Source organism: Carica papaya, chromosome 7 (assembly GCF_054855325.1).
Source record: "Carica papaya isolate Zhongbai chromosome 7, ASM5485532v1, whole genome shotgun sequence".
NCBI classification, from domain to species: Eukaryota; Viridiplantae; Streptophyta; class Magnoliopsida; order Brassicales; family Caricaceae; genus Carica; species Carica papaya.
In genome coordinates this window covers 4,863,336-4,885,310 of record NC_142315.1, presented here as the reverse complement: position 1 = coordinate 4,885,310, position 21,975 = coordinate 4,863,336, and the positions used below count along the sequence as shown (strand labels likewise).

The following is a 21,975-nucleotide window of genomic DNA, read 5'->3' as shown; positions in this document are numbered from 1 at the left end:
GAAACCATCATACTTTTAGACGGCAAAATAAATCAATAGAAATCAACAGAGAACAATATCTAGTTCGGACTCCATTAAAAATCTGTAATTAATTATGCAAATCTATTTAATTTGTACAAAATACCGTATTATTATTTATTCAAACTTCAATTCTATATAGGAAATAGGGTGAGGGGTCCTTACTTAATTTGACACCGAAAGCTAAATGGCTTACTGCGCCTACGGGCGATCCCTAGGTTCCCTGAATTTTTTTTCGAAAACTGAAATGCACTTATAGTACCTACAAATGTTCCAAATAAACCCAAAAATCAGTCCCAATGCGTACTCGATCAATTTCAGAAATCCCGCACGGTGGCTTTGCCATGCTCGGCCAACGTCGGCTTCGCCGTGCTCCGGCGACGGTGCCGCCGCCCGCACCTGTGGTCCGTCTCGGATCGGCCGTTTTCGGCCAAATTCGGTTGATTTTACATCGATTCCTGCGATCACACATGCTAAAGGGCCTCGGTGGTTCGAAAAATACGAAAAATCAAAATTCACCGACGGCAGGGCTCTCCGGTGCGGCGGCTCTTCCGACTCACGTTGCGGTTGGGTGTTTCACTTCGTTCAACCTGTAGAGAAGAAAACGGTGACCACAACGGTAAAAAAATTACACAAAACGGGAATTGGAAAGGACCTCATCGGAGGTGGTTTGTGAAATTTCCTGCGGTGGCGGCGCCGGGCTTCGGCGGTGTTTTTCCGGTCAATTGGCTGATTATTTCACTCCGATTTATCTATGGGTGGGTTTAAAATCTAATTTTATGCAAAAAGATAATTTTTTACCTTTTTTGACGGTCGGAAGGGTTCCGGTGCGGTGGCGGTCGGCTCTCTAGCGGCTGGGTTGTCTTCTTCGGCGAGGAGTTCTGGCAACTAGGGTTAGGGTTTGAGTACGGATGAGTATAAATAACCATCCACTTTTGATTTGTACCGTCCATCGTTTTTTATCTGTACCGTCCGATCACGATTAAATAGGGAGTGAATCTGGGCTGTTCATCACGATTCAATCTAGGCCATCCGTGCGAGCGGGAACGGATCTCAGCCGTTCAATCGTGCGCACGCAGATCGCCCACATGGCTCCCCTCGCGTGGCCTCCCGCGTCAGCGCCTCTGCCACTTGGCGCGTCCTGGTTGGCCGGAGTTGCTGACCGGACGTCTAACATGGTGTAATTTTTTTAAATTGCGTTTTGACATCCGATTTCTGATTTTTCTTTTAAAAATAATCTCAGAACCCAAAATTTCACTATTTTTTTCAAAATTATTTTCAATTTAATCATTTATCAATTTATCTAAATTTTTATAAAATAAAATAAAATAAAATAAATAATTAAAAAATTATATTTATTAATAATAAATAAATAAAATTTTAGTTGGGTGTCACAACCAAGGTTTAACAAAAAAATATTGAGTCCAAATAGTATAATCCTGGCTTGATAGCTTAAGTTTTGATTATTTATCCTATTATATAAACCCACTTTTTAAATATATCTTCTTCTTCTTTTTTAGATCAAACATTAATTATATTGATTTGATAAATAATTCATTAGTATAAATATAAGTTAATATGATTTGTTTAGAGCGTGATTAGAGTATTAAGATTAAACATGTTTACAAAGAAATTAATCGTTATGCTGACTACTTATCAAATATTTTTAAATTCTCTTCGTCTTCCGACTAACTTACATTCGATTGCCACACTCTTTAACATTATGAATGAAGACTCCATCCGTATTTTTTTAGTTTAGAATCTGCTTCCTCTAAATTTTAGTTTTGTTTTCTGTCTCTTTTACCCTTTGTACCTAAAAAAAATATAAGTTAATATTACTCTTTATAAACGTATAAGAAATATTCTCTTCATGTTGTTAGAAAAAAATGAATAATTAGAAATTGTACGTACACATAAAACTAGATTCATAAAATCACCAAATTAATTAAATATTTAAATCATAAATTCCCCTTTTTTTTGTAATTTTCATTTTCCAATAAAAAAAAAGTAAAAGAAAAATATTTATATTCTCGTAATTGAGTTGGATAAGTTTCAAATAGGTCAACATAAAACTCCTACACATTTCATTTATTAAGTAGCATTTAATAAGAGAGTTTTAGTTTAAGATAAATGAATACAATTATGAGATAATACCCTTCTTATTTACATTATTTTAATTACAACGAAATATTTTGATTATGTATTTAGCATAATTTTAAGGCATTTTGAATCACTTTTGATCTCGTCATAATTCACTAATTACGGGATAATTATTAACCAAAGAGTTCAATTTTAATAGAATTTTTAATTGATACAATTCTAACATGGTCTTTCAATTGTATCGTTTTAATTAAAATATAATAATAACATTTCACGTCATAAATTTATTTTAATTATCTCAGTTTTAATCTTACTAAAATTGTTTTAATTAGACAGTTCTAATTTTAATAGAATATTTACCAAACAAAAATAGTCAAATATAATTTTTAATTAAACAACATATATAATTAAATCAGTAGAATATTTTACAAGATAATTTTTAAGACATTGACATTTTCAGTTTTGTCGATTAAATAAAATAGATTAAATAATTAGACAATCAGTGTTTATCTTTGATTTTAAATTTTTAATTTCAACAAAATTCTTAGTTAGGTAGTAGTACAACACACAAGTCAATTTAATTTAATTTTTAATATAATATTTATTTAGACAGTTTTAGTTTCAATTAAAATAATAAAATTTTCAGTAGGATTTAAGTAAACAGTTTTCCTTTAAATAAAAATTTTACTTTAGCATAATTTTTAAATTTTATTTGTTATCTATTTGATTATGTGCTTAAAAATTAATTTTTATTGTTTTAAAAAAATATAATTTATAAATATCTACTCTTATTTCTTAAAATATATATATTATAAATTTAAGATTTAAATTGATTTATTTGTGCATTTAAAAAATTTAAAATTCTTAACTTTCAAGATTTAAATTAATTAATTATAAAAAAACAAAGGAAAATAAAGAAAACAAAACGGCATGTAACGGTAACGTAACGAGGGGCGCGGGCAGTTTCGTCCAATCACATTGACCGTCGGCGAAGACTCTCTCTCTTGTATTCTTCAATTCTAAAGTAAGTCCAAATCCCATTCTCGTAAATTCAACCAGAATTTGGAGGGTAATTATGGAAATTTGTGAAATTAAAAAATAATAATAATAAAAATGAAGGGGAAGCGAAGAGAACGGAAAGTAGGGAGAGAAAACAAAGACTAGAAAAGAAAGGAGAGCTGGATTCACATGGGCTTGTTCTCTCTCTCTCTCTCTCTCTGTCTGGGTCCTCCTTTTCCCCGCTCTCTCCTTCTCTCTCCACCATGATCAACAACCAAAGTGATTGAACCATCTTCAATAAGTTCTTCCTCTAGCTGTTTCTTATTTCTCTCTCTTTCTCTTTCTACCCATGGCGGATGATAAGGTAACTTATTCACTAATTTCCCCTGAAAATCTCTTTGCTTTCCCGGAAAAATTCGGCATATTTTGGCTCTTCTTTTTCTGGGTCCAATTGTTTTTCCTTTTTCATTTCTGGGTTTTGGAGGAAAAGGTTGGAAAGGCGATCGAAAGAGGATTTTAGACGTTATGTTTGTTTCTCTTATTTTCTCTTTTGTTTTTGTTATTTGCTCAATACAAATTCCAAATAGGATGAAGGAAAGATTAGTTTTTTGGTGGTGAGAGGCGGGAATTATTGCATTTTTTTCAGTGAAAACATGAGCTTTTTTTGAGTTTGTTTTTCTCTTCTTGCTTTTTCTGAGCTCCCAAGCAGGGTATGAAGTTTTTCTTTTTTGTTTTTGTTAATTTTGGGTATATAGTTTTTATTTTTCATGCAGGATCTGGCTAAATCAGCTTATTTTAAATCCGTAAACTATTGTTATGCTCGTTGTTCGTCTCGATCTGAAGATATTTCACTCTTTCTTCTCTCGCATTTGATTCTTTTTTCTTTTCATCAACACCCGAAGCTTTTAGCTCTGCCGTGCTGTATCTTTTTCTTTTCACTTGTTTGGATATCTGATCTATGCTCTAGGTTTAAAGGTAGTTTCAGTTCGATGGCAGCTAACTTCGTTCTATTTTACTTGGATGTGGTGAATTTTTGGTGTTGGGTCTGTTTTCAGTTACATGTAAATTTACAGTTCATATGTTTCAGCTTTATGATTTAGATATCGTACTTGCTTAGCTATTATTAACTTACGAATCCAATAATTTGTATTTTTCTATTATTTTGCTGCCTTTTCTTTTCCTTAGAAAAATTGCTTCACTAGGTGACTGAAGTTCAGCTTATACATAGTTCTTCTATTGTTATCCGCTGTCTCCAAGTATGAAAACTTAGTTCTTTTTTTATGTTTCTTAAACTCTCTGTCATCTTCCTGTTTGTGTTGTTAGAGGAGTTTTTTTTTTTCCTTCAGTTTTTAAACTTTATTGTGCTTGACAAATGATTTAGAGAGTGCCCATAAGTGAAATCTTGATGGTCATACATATTGCAGGAAATGTCTGCTGCTGTTGTTGATGGAAATGATCCAGTTACTGGCCACATCATTTCCACTACAATCGGGGGCAAAAATGGAGAGCCAAAGCAGGTATGTCTTTACATGAATTTGCTATTTGGATATGTAGATCTTTGATAACTGACTCTAGATTTGTTTTCCATGCTTTGGAATTTCATGTTTCCTTGTGTTGGTTGTTGCAGACCATTAGTTATATGGCCGAGCGTGTTGTGGGAACAGGATCCTTTGGGATTGTCTTCCAGGTAGTCAAACTATGTGGTTTGTCTTAGTTTGTGTTGCTAATGTTTCAAAGAATTAACATGTCGGTTTCTTTAGGCAAAATGCTTGGAAACTGGGGAAACTGTCGCTATAAAGAAGGTTTTGCAAGACCGAAGATATAAAAATCGTGAGCTGCAGCTAATGCGCGTGATGGATCATCCAAATGTCATCTCCTTGAAGCATTGCTTCTTTTCCACCACAAGTAAAAACGAACTTTTCCTCAACTTGGTCATGGAATATGTACCTGAGAGCATGTATCGGGTGTTGAAGCACTACAGCAGTGCAAATCAGAGAATGCCACTAATCTATGTGAAGCTTTATATGTACCAGGTATCTACTCCTTATTTAGGTTAACCCAATCTCCCATGTTATTCTTGTACTAATCAAATATAGGATTTTTGGGTGTATTGTAGATTTTCCGGGGGCTTGCATATATTCACACAGTACCTGGAGTTTGCCATAGGGATTTGAAGCCTCAAAATCTTCTGGTATGAATATCTGGATGAAAATAACTTAAAAAAAGTGGTGATTACTAATGAATTTAAGTTGTCGTCTTGCAATAAGAAATCTTGTCTGTTATGCTGAAGTTGTTCTTGCCTGTTGCAGGTTGATCCTCTTACCCATCAGGTTAAGATATGTGACTTTGGAAGTGCAAAAGTGCTGGTATGTTGATCTACTTTTGCTGTCGCTTCTTTTTTGTCTTTCTTTAAGTGTGTAGCCTCAATCTTTTTTAGAAAATTATCTTGACTTTGAGCATCTTCGGGTTGTACTACTGGTGTTATCTTTTTCATTTTTTTTATGATATTGTAGAATACAATACGAATTCTAGTCACGGCAATTGTTGGATGCTCAGCTTCATTTTATGTCATTGATTCGGTGGCTAAGCATTTTAGATTGTGCACCTTATTATCTACTGCATTGTCAGCAACTGTCTTATTTATTAAAAGGTCTCACCTTGATTTGTGATTTTGCAAGTGGTACAGGTCTTTACTATGATATCTCTGATATGTATGATGCAGTTGCCTGTTTTTGTTACTCACTCAGGCTATTGTGATCTATAGACTCTTGATATAGTAGTACTAATACTAGCACCAAATTTCAATGGGCTATTTTCGGGTCTTAAGTGTTCCACCTGGCTTCATCTCTGATATTGCTATGTGGTACCTTAATGTAGAAATTCTTTATGTCATGAAGAAATGATTGCCTCTCACTTATGAGTCTCTCATGTATTGATGAGTATTTTTCCGCTGGCCAGGTCAAAGGTGAAGCTAACATTTCATATATATGTTCACGTTTCTATCGGGCTCCTGAGCTTATATTTGGTGCCACTGAGTATACAACCTCAATTGATATCTGGTCTGCTGGTTGTGTTCTTGCTGAGCTTCTGCTAGGGCAGGTTGGTATTTTTCCTTTTGGATTTTCCTGTTGCTGGCAATGTTTGCAAGATTTAATTTTGTATTGTAATGTCTGGCTGATGATTACGAGTTACTTTCTATACAGCCACTGTTTCCAGGAGAGAATGCGGTGGACCAACTTGTTGAGATTATTAAGGTGCAATTTGCTTATAATACTCTGAGACATTCAACTTGCAGGCTAATTACTCAGGATTTGATTTTATTTTCTCCTACAGGTTCTGGGTACACCAACTCGAGAAGAAATTCGCTGCATGAATCCAAATTATACTGATTTTAGATTTCCTCAGATAAAAGCCCACCCTTGGCACAAGGTTTTTAATTGCATCTTCTTATTTATATTGCTTTTATCTGGACTTGAATCTCTGTATGCTGCAGGGGAACATCATCATCATGCATTTCTCAGGCATTCTTATAAACTACTTTTTCTTTTTATTATGCGTGTTTGTATATCTAGGCATACTTAATTCTTTATTTAAGGCTTCTTAAATATTTATCTCAAGGTTGATTCTGATGGATTGTTCTTTCATTTAGGTTTTTCACAAACGAATGCCTCCAGAAGCAATTGATCTTGCTTCACGGCTGCTGCAATATTCACCAAGTCTTCGTTGCACAGCAGTGAGTCTGATCATCTTCCCTACCCCAGCGAAAAAAAAAAAAACCCTTTTGAATGTCTTGGTGTTTATACCGTTAAAATGGCCCGCATCTATAATGCTTTCTGATCATAATAAAATTTTACGGAAAGATCACATGTTCTCCCTCAATATGTTTATTTTTCCAGCAGTTGTCTGAGTCAAACTAACTTCTTTTCATCACAGCTTGAAGCATGTGCGCATCCATTCTTTGATGAACTTCGGGAACCTAATGCTCGCCTGCCTAATGGTCGCCCTTTACCACCTCTCTTCAATTTTAAACAGGAAGTATGGCTTCTAGCTTTCTGGACCTCAGTTTCTTGCTTTCTTACTTGAGCATGATTTGGCTAATTATAACTCTGTGGCGTTTGCATATGCATAGGCACCTAAATTTGCATGTACTTAATGAACCCAGAATGGCATTGTTTTAGGTGCCATGATATTTGGTTAAGAGAAGATTGAAGAGCATATGGGGTTTTATTGCTTTTACTGGGGTGTAGGGAGCAGGGATGGAGAAGTTGATTAACTTATGTTGAAGATTTCATTTTATGATGAATTATATTTTGTTAGGATTCTTACTTTCTGTTAAACATTTCCGATGCAACTGTTTTACTTCATGTTTCTGAAGTTTTTCAGTTTTGCTTTCTTATTTTATTTAGCTAAAAATTTTTCCCATCAAGTGATGCTTACAGTTGCACTGTTTTGTTTGCAGTTATCAGGCGCGTCACCAGAGCTTGTTAATAAGTTAATACCAGATCATGTAAAACGACAATTGGGTCTACATTTCCTTCATCCAGTTGGAGCTGGGACATAAAATCAGCAAAAATTATGTCGAATACACACCTTAAGTTGATTGGTGACACAAAGGGGGTAAATATCTTTGTGTTGAATCAAAAGTGCATTGAGGCCTGCCCTGCATCTTACTCTACCACAATCGGAGGCAGCTGGATGGTTGCATTTCTTGATGGTTTCTTTTATATTTACCTCATGTATCAACTCGCTCCCTTACATTTTCTCAAAAATGCATTTTTGTTTTGTGTACATGTTTGATAGTAAAAAGATAGCCTAGCTGAGGAGGAAATTGAGGAGTAAGTGTACTTGTAGCTAGGAAGAAGAAGAAGGCCACTAATAGAATGGCCAGAAGATAGGGGGTTGGGTTTTGTTGGTTATCGGGGTTGGTGTATTTGCATCTCTTATTTTTAATTTTTGTGGCTGGTTTCCTGATGGTGGCTGACTCAAGAATTTCAGACAATTTCTGTTACTTACTGTATGTGCAAAGTAATGTTATTTCCTTCCTTTAAGCATCTTCTTTTGTAAATTTGTCCTCTTCTTTTTTTTTTTTCCTGTCTTCCCCAAGTTTCATCATCTTGCAAGAATGGTCTATCATCCATGCATTTCACATAAAGCCTTTTTTGGGGCTGATTTGCTCTCAACTCCTGATGTTGCTTGTGTAGTTTACTTGGAATGTGATTATCAGATTGGCTACGTCTTCAGATGCAGTTATAAGTGTAAACCAGAATCCGTTCTTGAATTGGTTGAAGTTATTAAAACGGAAAATGCTTTTAACCATAGAAGAAGGAATCTGTTTTTTTTTTTTTTTTGGTTTTGTTTTGGGTAGGATAAGAAGGGTATTCTTGAGCTTTCACTGGAAATTTTTTTCTTTTCTGGGTGTGCTTAAAAGTGGGAAGGCAAATTGACCATTATTGTAGAAATGATGCATGGGTATGCAGTCTGAAAGGAATCTAGCCCCGTAAGTGTTTCCTTTTTATGATTGGGTTACCATAATTATATAATATAGCAGGGAAACTTGACTAATATTTTTGATGTGTTTTTTTGACCATACTGTGCATGAATAGTCAAGAGAAATGATTAGGAGACATTGTGATGATACTTTGCGCATGATTTGACAAAGAAATAATTCTCATAAAGTGATGTAAGCATTCCATGTGCTTATCATTGTGTTTCTCAAATAGCCTTTGGGTAATCCACCGCCATTTTCTCTACCCTTTTTCCTTTAAACTGTTCCTTTCCTCTTCTTCTTCTTCTTCTTCTTCTTCTTCTTCCTCTTTTTCCTGTTCTTTCTTTTCTTTCTTTTTTTTTCACTTCATTGAATAACTAGAGAGAGCCCCCTTAAAAATGTTCTGGTGAACAGGGTCTTTAATTGAAACGTTGTCGTTTTCTCCTGGAAAGAAAGACTAGCTTTCTAAGAATAAGATTAGTACAAGTCCAAGTTCTGGCAATATGGAAGTTGGTGCCACAAGGCACAGAGACAGAGAACTCTCTCCCAGTTTATAGTCCTGTCAGCCTTTATGTTCAATCAAAGAACAGATTCTGGGTCATCCTCAGCCATCCATTAATGATCGTGGAAATCCAACGGTTAAAAATACAATCACATCACTTGAAACAATGAGTTAAATCACACGGAATTTACTTCTTCCCTTCCAAAGACGACAAGGAGACACTATCTGTCATTGTTACAAATCTCGAGGAATTTCTAGCCTTGAAGATTACCCACTTCGTCTAACCATCTCTTCATCCAATACAAACAAAAACCCACCTGCAATTTAGTCTTAATAATAATTAAGTTTTTTGAAAAAGTCCTTTTTTTAAAAAAAAAAATATTTTAATTTATCCAAAGAGAATCCAAAATGGGGAAAAAGATTAAAGAAAAATTTTGAAAATCCAAACTTTAATGATCAATTTGTCGATTCAATTCCATTGTAGTATCACTTTTCTGTCAGAAGATCTTTTATACCCGAAGCAAAAAAGTTTCCTGTAATCTGTTTTTTGTTTATTGGGAACTTGGGTTCTCCATGAACCGTGCATTGTTGGTTTCCCTTTTGCTTTTCTGGATCCGTTTTGTTTCTCCTTCCGTCAGTCTCCTCTCGCCAAAGGGCGTTAACTATGAAGGTGGTCTTTTTTATTTTCAAAAAGAACCCATTTTGTTTTCTGGGTCCAATGTATTGTGTTAAGTCCTGTGGCTAATGATTTTCTTAGTTCTGAATCAGTGGCTGCCTTGATGTCTATGAAGAGTAAAATGAAAGATGAAAGCCATGTGATGGATGGTTGGGATATAAACTCTGTTGATCCTTGCACTTGGAACATGGTAGCTTGCTCGGCTGAGGGTTTCGTTGTTTCACTGTATGCATCTATTATCGCTTCGTTTTCTCTTCACATTGCACTAATGCTTTGATTGGCTGCTGAGAAATTCCCTCATAGAAAATACTCTATCAACATTTTCTTCTTGTTTACTTCTGTTTTCGAAAGTCTCAATTAGCAAACTTGAAGTATTACAACCTTTTAGGAGTACTCTTAAAAAAAGGAGGAACCAGAAAGTGTTTTGCTGAGGTTAATAATGATGCCCTTGTAACTTCAAGCAAGGTAAAAAGGGAAAAACAACATTTCTTACTCCATTCAACATATATAAGTTATTTTTTCTTTCATTACATTTGCTTTTTGAGGTTGAATTACTATTCGGGTTTTGGGTGAGAGACGAAGCCGGTTACTTTTGATTCAGGTGCCTCTAGTCGAAACTGAATGGTCTAAAGACTATCTTGTATGGTCCCTTAGCACTTAATATATTAATTCATTTAAACAGTTTCGATCTGATCAGACTTATGTCAAGGCTAAGTGGTTATTTTCTCGTTTAAGTTCATGGGCACCTCAGTCTTTGGGAGTAGGAATTTTCTTTATAAGGAGAACTTTTAAGTGAGGTGGGAAGAAGAAGCTTTTGTGGAGAATCTTTTACAAACAAGTATCATTCCTTCAATTGAGGGAACTTATTTATGTAGTATACCCACCGAAACTTTTGACTCTTTAGGTAGGATATTGACAACCAACATCCCACATATGGTATCACTGGTGTTGTTAGCGTTTTGCCAAGCCCAAGAAAAGTACTGTTTCATACAAAAGATGTTTCACTTTACAAGGAGTTTGGGCTCTAATTTATAAGGAGATCTTCTCAACTCTAAGAAAGATAAAGTATGAAAACATTAGCTAATATTGGGGTACAATCCTCCATAAGAAGAACAGAGTCAATATAGTTTATGCGTTTGTTAATCACTAAAAACTAATGAAAAGCTTGGGAATATTCAGAATGTTATGATTTAACCTTATAAAAAATACCTTAGCAGTTTTAATTGGTGAATCATTCATGGGATAATTTTTTTTTGTCTAGAAAGTGCTTCAGTATATTGATAATTTTCATTTGAATATGCTTAAATAGGATTGATATCAGAGTGTTTAAAATCCAAAAATTAATAGTTTGTCCAAGGATCTAAAATGAACAGAGGCCCACTTAATGATGAAACCAATTGTGATCTTCTTATGCTTATGTCAAAATTTTAGATAGTTACTAATAGAAATTTGTATCTGATGGATGCTGTAGTTTGACACAAAACAAAACAATGTGTAAGTAGTGAATGAAACAATATCCTAGGATTGGGTATGGTGGTTTCATTTAATTCAAACTCACCATATTTTCAAAAAAATAATCATCTTAGTGGTCATAAAACCCTTGAAATCCTAATCAAAACCGTTGTAACTCTCATCATTAGATAACTTTATTTCCCTAATACCTTGAGCAACAAAGGCAAGATGCTGCTGCTATGGAAAGGTCTTCAAATACACCTTAATTTGATTATTAGAATCAGCTTTCAAGATCCACCAAATTCTTTTTTTATCTATTTTCATCTGATCCTTGACCAATTCATGTAGTCTAATCATTAGAGAACCTGAAAACAAATCTTCAAAAAAAAATCTAAAAATGGCTGAAAAATGGTGTCTAGTTTACAATGTCAATCATCGAACATCCATATCTCTTGTCTACAAGTTGCTATCTCTCACCATTCTATTTCTGTTGAACTCACAACCGTTTGTTAGGGTTTCCTGAAAAGCATCAAGATAAAAGAGTACTACGGAGTCAATGTATATTCGGGAGGAGATACTTGAGTTTTGCTTTAAGTTCTTGAATTTCACAACAAATATCCCATGGAGATGGAAAATGAGGGATTGCGTTGCTGGCATCTTTGTGTGTGTCAGCACGAGAGTGGTAAAGCGGTGAGACTGCGAGAGAGAAGGTGGGAGAGGAGGTGATAAAATTGGAGCATTGGCGGAGTTTGAAGGAAAGAGAAAAACATACATATTACTTTGAGGGATGAAATGGTCAGTGCACAATTTATTTTTGCTGAAAAACATACATATTACTTTGAGGGATGAAATGGTCAGTGCACAGTTTATTTTTGCTTACATATATTTTTTTGATCCTTGATGACTAACAAAAGTTTAAAGTGTACAATGTATAGTCAGCTTTTGTCATCGTATTTAAAATATGAAGAGGATGAGCCATGTTTTTGCATGTTATCTATATGCAGTCAATTTTTTTGTTGAATATTTAAGTCTCAGAAATACTTTTAGTAATTTGTCCTTAAATATTTTATCTGCGGAATTTATGTTAGTCATGGTGTGACTGTGTTTAAAACCACTTCAGGGTACTATCTTTACTTACGCATGTGCGTTTAATTTTGCCATTGTGGTTGATATGTGTAGTGAAATGGCAAGCACTGGATTATCAGGGACAATATCACCAAGTGTTGGGAATTTGAGTCATCTTAGGACAATGTGGGTATGCTTTGACTTTGCAGAATCTTCTTGCCATTATTGCAGTGTTCACATGTTTTTCTTTTATTGAATTTTGCCAAAAGCATTTTTTATTTTATTTATTTGGTTACAAAAGTGCTTTTGAAATGTTTCATTTTTTTAAAAAAGTTCTTTTGAAACGTAAAAGTAAAAGCTATGGGGGCCTAAACAGTTGTTGCTTGAAACTGGCACCCTCCAAGGAAAGAGGAGAAAGAAAACTTTTCTTCTGCATCCACCAATTGTTCGTCTTCATGTACATTTTTGCAGGTTGTTACAGAATAATCAGTTATCTGGTCCAATTCCTGCCGAAATTGGAAAGCTCTTGGACCTTCAAACCCTGGACCTTTCAGGCAATCACCTTTCTGGGGAGATTCCAAGTACTTTGGGTTTCCTAACCCATCTAAGTTACTTGTGAGTATTATTTATAATTAGTTAAGCCATCCCCCTAATTTTTTTTTTCCTTCATTTACTTTGTATGACTGTGCTAATTCCTCACCATGCCAAGCTTTTCAGGCGGCTCAGCAGAAACAATTTATGTGGACAGATTCCTAGAGCTGTTGCTAATCTCATAGGTCTTTCATTCTTGTACGTGTCATTCCATTATCAAATGTGTTCCCAGATTTAAATTCTTTAACGATTGTTATTTTCATCTAACGATATTTTACAGGGACTTATCTTTCAATAATCTGAGTGGTCCTACACCAAAAATATTAGCAAAAGATTACAGGTAAGATCCTTGGCAAAAAGAGGTTATCATAGTTGTTGAAGAGAATATGTCAACTTTTGTATATCTTACAAAGATAATATACGTGTGGATTTATAACGTCCCCATGTCAAGGAAAAACTATAAACACCAAACTTACCATAGGATCCCCATCTTTGTAACTGTATGTATAGAAAGGTTTTCCATTACAGAATTTGGAAAATTCTGTAACGAAGGGATTTCTACATTAAATGGAAATGACATTCATAGAATAAAAAGGAAAGTAGATCCCATGAAGTGAACTATGGTAATAAAGGATTTCAGTACTCAACATTCTACTACAAGATTGTGGATAGATATATCACATGCTTGTCTTGCAAATCCATTTATGAAACTTTTTTACTGTGAGCCATTGATTAAACCATATATAATTGATTAAACAATTATATATATGCTGAAGATCGAGTAATTGTAGTTGTATTAGAAATATTTACTTCACAATTTGGAAAATATGGCACCCAGGTTGACTAAATCTCTTTGATATGGTCTGCTACTTATTCTGAAAAATCCTCTCACTAGTTAGGAGGATTCTTACCGAATCTTGTTGATTTGATTTGTCATTTACTTCGAAAAATCATTTCCCTAATTAGAAAGTTTGCAAAACCCATGATTAAAAACGCAATTCAAAACTCACAATTTCAATTAGCACCAAAATTCATTTTTTAAATAAACCCTCCCTATGTAACCTATTATCAATAGGTGACAGAAAGTAAGGTAATTAGGAAATTAATAATTGATAAAATATCACAAGAGTTATCTTGATTAGTTGAACTAATTCCTCACTCATTGAGAATGATGAAGAATACTTCACTTGTTAAAAGCTAAAACTTCATACTTTTATTGTCGAACACTTGATGATTACAACCATAAATTGAAAGTTTATTTATAGTTGTAGGCCATATGTAATATGAGGAAAGAAATTTCCTAATTTAATTGTAAAAATTATATGGAAAATTAAATCAAAAGTAAAATAAAAATAAAATTATAATTAGGAAAATTATAACCAAAATAGTGTAGATATGTCATCATCTTGAGGAAACCTCTTAAACAGTGAAGTCTTCTCATAATTGTTGAGGTTTTTGAGTGAAGAATAGGGAAACTTAGGGCCAGCTCCATGAGGTGCAAGGTTGCCTCCAAATCTCCTCAAATCCTTCCTAATCTGTGGGATATCTTGTCTTTAATGATGAAATTATCTGGTTTTCTCTCTTTTTGAAGATTGAGATTGATGTAGGAAGATTTTTCGAGTAATTGCCGATTCTCCCTTCAATGGATGATCTTGCTTAAGGTTTTAGGATGATATGGAGAAGAAAGAGGAAACTTCCCACTTGGGAAAGAATCGTTCTTGGGTTGGGAAGGATCTTCATGCATGGGAAGATTTTCTTTCCTATTTCCCTCAATTCCTTCCTCTAATTGAAGTAAGATGCATGTCCCATCTTGCCCTTGGCCGAATGGGCTTGCTTTCATCCCCTTATGGGCTTCCTAGCTTGATCCAAGCCCTTCTTTCTCTCTTATCCGTTTTTGAGCAAAGAGTTGGAAGGCTTGTTTGAGTCTTTTGGCTCTTCCTCTTGTAATTGGCCCACTTGGCATCCTAATGCTCTTTCTAGTGGTCCAAGTCCATCCAAATTACTTGATTATTGTCTTGAACACTCATGGCCACATGTCTCCTCTTTAGAATGGACTTTGTCGCATGCTTTCTTCTCTTGGCAGTCCATGTCTTTCTCTTGGCCGCCCATATCTTTCTCTTGGCTGCCATATCTTTCTCTTTCTCTTGGCCCCTTGTAAAGTCCAACTCATGGCCTTCTTTCTCTCCTTGGCTTGAATTATGGTTGGAATGGTTTATACCGTCCATGCTCACATCAATTTTTTTTTTTTTGTGTAAGAATGGTAACTTTTGATATTATAAGTACAATCCTTGTACCATTATCAAAGGCAATGAAAAACGGGAGTGTTGATATTATATATATTAAAACTTTTAATATGATTCTTGCAGTCAAGTGGCGCCTTTTCTTCTATACTAAATATCATAAAAGATATTTCTGCTAAATCATTGCAGTTTAGTACTAGCAGTTATGAGGGCTCTTTTCTACAGTCTTCTCTTGGCTCATGGAAGTCAACTTGTTTGGCCCAATTGTTACATTTGTTGCCTTGCAGGGAAATTTTATTTTTTTATTTCTCGATTCTTATGTGGCTTATTCATTATGTTTATGGAACAATATTTTAGATATTTGAAGATGTACATGTTTCATATAGTATTGCAGGGAACAGTTTTCTTTGCAGTTCTTCATCAGAGGAACTTTGCAGAGGTGTAGCGAAACCAGCAAATGGTAATATGTATGCAACCCTGTTAACCCTTTTGCTGTTGTGCACTTAAATGACATGAATACTTACTAGGCTAGATGATTCAAATGCAGTAACTGGTCCATCTGTAAAGGTTAGCAGTCATCACAAATGGGTGATTTCAGTTGTCATAGGCATCAGTTGCACATTTGTGGTCTCAGTGCTGGTTCTTGTTTGCTGGGTGCATTGGTACAGATCTCATCTCCTCTTTAAATCATATGGTACTTCCTGATTAGACTTGTCTTTCATTTCTCTAGCTTGTATCCAAGGATAGATGTCATGACAATTTTTGATGTTATGAATTCACAGTGCAGCAAGATTATGAATTTGATATTGGTCACTTGAAGAGGTTCTCATTTCGTGAACTACTAGCTGCCACGGGAAATTTTAGTTCCAGAAACATTGTAGGACAAGGTGGATATGGGATAGTTTATAAAGGATTTCTTCCGAATAGAACAACTGTTGCAGTTAAAAGATTGAAAGATCCAAATTACACTGGGGAAGTGCAATTCCAAACTGAAGTTGAGATGATTGGTTTGGCTCTGCACCGTAACCTGTTACGTTTATATGGATTCTGTTTGACCCCTGATGAGAGGTTGCTTGTCTATCCTTATATGCCAAATGGGAGTGTTGCTGACCGCCTGAGAGGTTTATCTTTTTTCCGTTAAAGTTCCGTTTTCTCTTTACTTATCTGGTCTTTTCTTTGGATGGTCTTCATTGCAAAGCCTTGGAATTCATAGAAGTTCAACTGTATGGATCACTCTGAATTTTAACATTTAAATATATAACTACATTGCAATGAATATATATATATACATATATATATGTATATATATATATTCATTGCAATGTAGCTTGCCATGTCCTTACGTTTGGATTCTCATTGGCAGAGACTTGCCGAGAAAAACCATCTTTGGATTGGAACAGACGAATACGTATTGCCACTGGTGCTGCACGTGGACTTTTATACTTGCATGAACAATGCAATCCCAAAATAATACACAGGGATGTCAAAGCTGCAAACATTTTACTTGATGAAAGTTTTGAAGCCGTTGTTGGGGATTTTGGGCTTGCTAAGCTATTAGATAGAAGGGATTCACATGTCACTACTGCCGTGCGGGGAACTGTAGGACACATAGCTCCTGAGTATCTCTTAACTGGACAGTCCTCTGAAAAAACTGATGTCTTTGGATTTGGTATATTACTCCTGGAGCTTATAACAGGGCAAAAGGCATTAGATGCTGGAAATGGTCAGGTGCAGAAAGGAATGATTCTTGAATGGGTCAGTAATTTTTTCGCTTTGTTTTGGACAAATGAAATCCAAAAAAAAGTTGGAGTGTATCTGCAAATCCACATTTCATATTTAGAATGTGGATCTAAATGTGAATTAGATAGTGAATTGGACATTTTCTTTTTCTGAAATTTGTTTGTTTTAAACTCAAGTCTTAAACTTGTCCTGTCTTTCGTATTTGATTTTATTACCTATTGTTTGATGTAGGACTGGTTAATTCCGTGATGATCATGTATACGTGATGAATATTTTGGTGTATGCCACATGATCAACAGATGATTTAGCCATTTATAAGTCTAAGTTGAATTCTGCAGGTTAGAACCTTGCAAGAGGAAAGGAGGCTGGAAGTGCTTGTAGATCGAGACCTGAAAGGATGTTACGACGGTTCCCAGCTGGAAAAAGCAGTTGAGTTGGCTTTACAGTGTACTCAGTCGCATCCTAACATCCGGCCAAAGATGTCTGACGTTTTGAAAATCCTGGAAAGTCTTGTTGGGCAGTCAGGTATGGAGGAAGCGCAAGTTGGAACCAACATTTCAGAGATGAATGCTTGTAGCTTCTCAAGGAATTACAGCAATGTACTAGACGAATCATCATTCATCATGGAAGCAATGGAGCTTTCGGGACCTCGATGACAAGGAGGTATCTATACGCCTTGATTGTAAAGAAGTTTTGCTTCGAACTATTTGTTTGTTAGCAACGTTAATGTTTGTAAGATTCTGAACCTCCAAACAATTAGGGTTAGGGTTTGTTAGTTGGATAATTGATTTGGCTTCCAGTGAAATATTGAAGTCACGTAACTTTGCTTCTCCTGTTTAGAATCGGTCAGGTCTCTGTATAAGCTTGGAAACAAAAAGGCAAGAGCATAAACAGACTGTATTCTGTTGATAACTAATTTGCAAAGTTTGTTTTTTTTCTTTTAATTTGTTCTTCACATGTCAACTACTTGTGTATATACATACATGAATATTTCCTGCATAATGAAATTTATTGGCAATATGGTGGTGAATTTAGTTGGTAAAAATATCTGAAATGAGGTTTAACTCACTCAACTCAAGCTTGAGGATTAGATCTGAATATTTTGTGAATAATAGTTAGGGTAAGTTTTTTACCCTACTGTTTGATTTTTTTAACATACAAGACTGTTTGGTTAGGGTAAGTTTCTCTTAACTGGAAAATATCAAAAAATTCGAAAAATACAATATTTTTTATATCCCTTCTCTGCAAATGAGTCGCCTGATTCTGATCACAGTAAACCAATTAGCGAGGATGACGATGAAAATGATGAGGGTGGTAAAGAGGTCATCCAGGAAATCCACGAGTATTAATTAAATACTCGGGAGGCTTAGTCTTGTAAGTATGTTTGCAGGGAGTGGCAAGACCTTTTCTGGCCTTGTGCAGACCTCTTATTCTCTCTCTAACATATCCGAAATTGCACATGTAGATACAAATATACAACAGACATATAACTAAAGAGAGAGAGATATATATATATATATATATATACTATTTTTTTAAATAAAATACGTAGAGATACAGCAACACGTAAATTAAATTTTAAAAAATATTAATGCATCAAACTGTAATGGAAATGGGGAAAATTATTAGGATAGGTTTTGTTTAATTTCATGAAGCAGTGAGATACAACAGGTCAATATTAATCTTTGAAGCAATTCAAATTTAAACAAAGCAATAGAAAGATATGTTTCCGAATAAAATTTCACTATAATATGTAAAAAAGCTTAACAATTTTCCGAGATGGTTCTCAAAGAAAAGTAAAGAAAAGAAAAGAAAATCTGAAATGTGGGTGTAATTCCCCCCAAACAAGAATATTCTATATGCAGAAGAACACTGTATATATAAATAATAGAAAGAAAGAAGAGAATAATTTAAAAAGATTAGAAGAAAAAAAAACGAAGAAGAAAAAGAGTTTTCCCAGTTCAAGACTGATTTTGTTCCTTGCCAACTTCACTAGCAAAGCAAGATTCTGCACTAGCAGTTAAGATGGCTGACTTCTAGAGCCTCAGATATTGAGTATTAGCCACAAAGGCATCTGCAGAATCCTACCAAATTTTCGCAGAAGCCAAACAGATGATGCATTTGAACAATATCTAGAGCGCTGATTTCTGTGAAACCATGTACTAGAACATATTTACTCGTAGAAACCATGGCAGTACCAAAGCTATTACCAGGCAAGTCATCAGGAAGTTACAAAATGGCTGGCTGCGCCAACATCCTCCTCCCCTATCTGATGAGATACTGCTGCTACCAGTCAATCTCCTCTCATTCCATTCTTCCATAAATCTCTGATCCACAATACCGGTAATATTTTTCGCAATCTGACCACAAATCTCACAGATTCTGCAATAATAAATAGAAGAAAATGAATAGGTGAATTGCAAATTTCACAGTAAGAGTTCGATGGCAACATCATGAGCATAGATTAAGTGACTATTTATGCATGGACTTATGTGTTTGTGGTCTGTAGGGTGGTTTCTGAGCAAATATACCTGTCCCAGAAAAAAAAATGATAAAGATGGCAGTAAAAAGAAAAGGATGACGAATTTTTTTAGTTTACGAGATCATTTGATTACGGGTTACATCAGATCCTTGATTTCCAAACATGCGTCTCAGTTATATCCGGATCATTTGATAATAATGCTGGGCTAGAAAGTTATGGTTCTGTTATCAAGTTGATTTCTTTCACTACCTTTATCAACAAGAGCGATTTTTACAGGGATCACAATTTACTTCCCCTAAGAATTCAGGAATCAATAGTGGCAAAAAGGGTGCAGCAATAAACAAAAGCTATATTGCTTGATTGGGGATCTCATTGCTTCACTTTGTAAATGTTTTCACTATCCAGTTAGGATTTATTTCTATACAAAGATGAAGGCAGAAGCTGGAGCACATCACAGTTAAAGGAAAAGACAGTCTGTGGTTACAAATTATTCGTTTCAATTACAATAAGAAAGGAAATAATTTCTAAGATAGTTTGGAAATTCCGAATAAGTTTTCTTCTCCAACGCGAAAGAAAAAAAGAAGAGTATCTTAGAAAACCCTGGCAAATCAGAACCTGGATTGAATTGCATGACTAAGCAGGTAAACAAACTGAATAACAAGGAAAATTTAATGAAGAGAGCACACAGGCAATTCATCCTCAGTGAAAAAGAGAATTACCTGTTTCCCCTAAGCTTAAACCAGGCCTCAGCGCAATGAGCATGTGCAATACCAAGCTCATCTTTGCACCCACAACCAATCTGTATCAGATCCAGAACGATAGCATTACTAGTAGTAGCATCATGAGCTTTCAAAGATGGCTCAGAATTCAAATGACAAATCCTGCAAACCCTCTCTCCCTCAAACACCTCCTTAAACCCTATTCCTCCACCACTACCAGGCTTCACATCGATCAAACCAGAATTCTTCACTACATCAGCAAGCTTTGTTTTGAGCTTGTCAACCTTTGCCTTACTTGAACCTAGTTCATTACTTCTCACTCCCATGTCCTCATTTTCTCTGTTAATAGAAGTTGCCTCCTGATGATTTATCACTATCACAGTTTCCGGCACAAGGCCATGAACAGAAACATCTGAACCGGCACTACTTCCTCGATCAACTTGACCAATTATGTCAATTCCTCTCTCCTTTTCCATTTCCCGTTCAATTGCTCTATCTCCTCCCTCCACAAACCCTTCACTTAACCCCAAATCACCATTTTGTTCAGAATTCACCACTATCACGGTCTCAAGCACAAACTCACTAACAGAATTCTCATTAGCACGATCTGAATTGTGTGTAATATTCAGATTATCACGTATTTCTTGGTCCATTAATCAGAATTCGGAATTTAAAAAGCCAGAAACAAACAATAAAACTTCTCCCCCAATAGTTTCAAGAGCGTATAAACAGAAATCAGTATATCTACTACCCTAATAAACGAAATAAGATAAGAACATAAACGATATGATGAGTGGATATCATTCAATTACTCACTAGCTCAACAAGGCAATCCCCGACAAAGAATAAGCAAAAGATTGAAGGATAGTTTAAAGAGTTCATCAAGCCAACAGCGAACTGAACCTTTGATTTTTCTTGGAAACAACCCGAAACCAGATCCTTATCCTCTACCAGTTCCATTGGATCACTTCCATTCCACGCAACAGAATATCTATAATGCAATCACCTCACAAGAAAACCGTTTACTTTCCAAGAAGAAGAAAACAAAGAATTTTTCTTTTTTTCTTTTTTAATTTACCTCCACAAGTTGTTGACTGTATAGATACAAAGGTGGGCATCTACGGGTTGAAGGAGATAGATAAGTGCGAATGAGGGAGGGTAGGTGAAGAAGGAACCGGAAACAGTGGAGAGAGTTAGAGGGAGACGAGATGTTCAATGATGAGTAATTAATTAATCGTTAATTAATGATTAATTTGGATTTACTTTAATAAATTATTAACAAATAGGTTTTTATTAATCTTAGAAAAAAAAAAAAAAGATTTCATTTTTAATTTCACCTTTTTCTTTTGAAATTTATAAGAAAAGAATGTGATGTGCTCGAGAGATGCCTGAGTATTGGGATTTTTTTTTTTTTTTCTTTTTTAGAGCTTCCTAACTTTTCCTATACCCTATAGTACATGTATGTACATACACATATTATGTCTTTTGCTCTTCAATATATATAATATATATATATATATATATATGGTGTCTTTTGCTCTTCAATATGTATACATATATATATATATATATATGGTGTCTTTTGGAGGTGAATAGAACCGTGTGTGGATCGGCCGGGCCAAGCTTATGGTCAAAGGTTTTTTTTTTTTTTTTTTTTTTTAAAATATCGTATAAATATTAAATATTATTTAATTGATTATGTGATTATTATTTACTTAGTTAATAAAATAAAATTAATTAGTTAATTAAATAATGAAATAATAAGACGAGTCTTATTTCTATAAATTATTTTAATAACTTTAATCCTGTTTTTACATTAACCAAATTTTAGTTAATATTATTTCAATAAATTAGAGGTCCCATTAAAAAAATGTACACGTGTCACCACCACTAATTGGCAATGATT

General features: G+C 34.8%; 3 protein-coding genes across 6 annotated transcripts; 2 read left to right on the top strand and 1 right to left on the bottom strand.

Moving 5' to 3' along the window:
• The first annotated feature begins 3,260 nt into the window (after positions 1-3,260).
• BIN2 (Protein kinase superfamily protein) lies at positions 3,261-8,168 on the top strand. The gene is made up of 12 exons (XM_088208244.1): positions 3,261-3,481; positions 4,542-4,634; positions 4,745-4,804; positions 4,878-5,150; positions 5,234-5,308; positions 5,427-5,483; positions 6,076-6,216; positions 6,321-6,371; positions 6,451-6,546; positions 6,767-6,850; positions 7,051-7,152; positions 7,577-8,168. Exons 1-12 carry the CDS (start codon positions 3,467-3,469, stop codon positions 7,676-7,678), a joined length of 1,149 nt encoding a protein of 382 aa, XP_088064370.1. The 5' UTR covers positions 3,261-3,466; the 3' UTR covers positions 7,679-8,168.
• A 359-nt stretch (positions 8,169-8,527) lies between these two features.
• Positions 8,528-17,812, top strand: LOC110824372 (Leucine-rich repeat protein kinase family protein). 4 transcript variants are annotated; one of them, XM_022054980.2, is made up of 11 exons: positions 8,528-9,774; positions 9,862-10,005; positions 12,412-12,483; positions 12,769-12,912; positions 13,015-13,086; positions 13,169-13,228; positions 15,515-15,588; positions 15,676-15,822; positions 15,911-16,249; positions 16,492-16,883; positions 17,207-17,812. In XM_022054980.2, exons 2-11 carry the CDS (start codon positions 9,884-9,886, stop codon positions 17,522-17,524), a joined length of 1,740 nt encoding a protein of 579 aa, XP_021910672.1. In that variant the 5' UTR covers positions 8,528-9,774; positions 9,862-9,883; the 3' UTR covers positions 17,525-17,812. The 4 variants fall into 4 exon arrangements, with proteins under 4 accessions (XP_021910672.1, XP_021910661.1, XP_021910679.1 ...); XM_022054969.2 differs by having other exon boundaries at positions 8,531-9,774; positions 9,873-10,005; XM_022054987.2 differs by lacking the exon at positions 8,528-9,774 and adding an exon at positions 11,746-12,027 and having other exon boundaries at positions 9,872-10,005.
• A 776-nt stretch (positions 17,813-18,588) lies between these two features.
• On the bottom strand, positions 18,589-21,288 carry LOC110824361 (uncharacterized). The gene is made up of 2 exons (XM_022054960.2): positions 20,070-21,288; positions 18,589-19,250 (listed from the first exon to the last, which is right to left on the bottom strand). The coding sequence occupies exons 1-2, from the start codon at positions 20,720-20,722 to the stop codon at positions 19,031-19,033; spliced, it is 873 nt and encodes a 290-aa protein (XP_021910652.1). The 5' UTR covers positions 20,723-21,288; the 3' UTR covers positions 18,589-19,030.
• Positions 21,289-21,975: the final 687 nt, after the last annotated feature.

Excerpts from the sequence above, each read along its gene's own strand:
- LOC110824372 (XM_022054969.2), top strand. The coding sequence starts at position 9,678 with ATGAACCGTGCATTGTTGGTTTCCCTTTTGCTTTTCTGGATCCGTTTT. Across the intron at positions 9,775-9,872 it reads AAAGGGCGTTAACTATGAAG|TGGCTGCCTTGATGTCTATG; the intron begins GTGGTCTTTTTT and ends GTTCTGAATCAG. Across the intron at positions 12,913-13,014 it reads CTAACCCATCTAAGTTACTT|GCGGCTCAGCAGAAACAATT; the intron begins GTGAGTATTATT and ends CAAGCTTTTCAG.
- LOC110824361 (XM_022054960.2), bottom strand. The coding sequence starts at position 20,722 with ATGGACCAAGAAATACGTGATAATCTGAATATTACACACAATTCAGAT. Across the intron at positions 19,251-20,069 it reads TTTAAGCTTAGGGGAAACAG|AATCTGTGAGATTTGTGGTC; the intron begins GTAATTCTCTTT and ends TTATTATTGCAG.
- BIN2 (XM_088208244.1), top strand. Across the intron at positions 6,372-6,450 it reads AACTTGTTGAGATTATTAAG|GTTCTGGGTACACCAACTCG; the intron begins GTGCAATTTGCT and ends TTTCTCCTACAG. Across the intron at positions 6,851-7,050 it reads CAAGTCTTCGTTGCACAGCA|CTTGAAGCATGTGCGCATCC; the intron begins GTGAGTCTGATC and ends TTTTCATCACAG.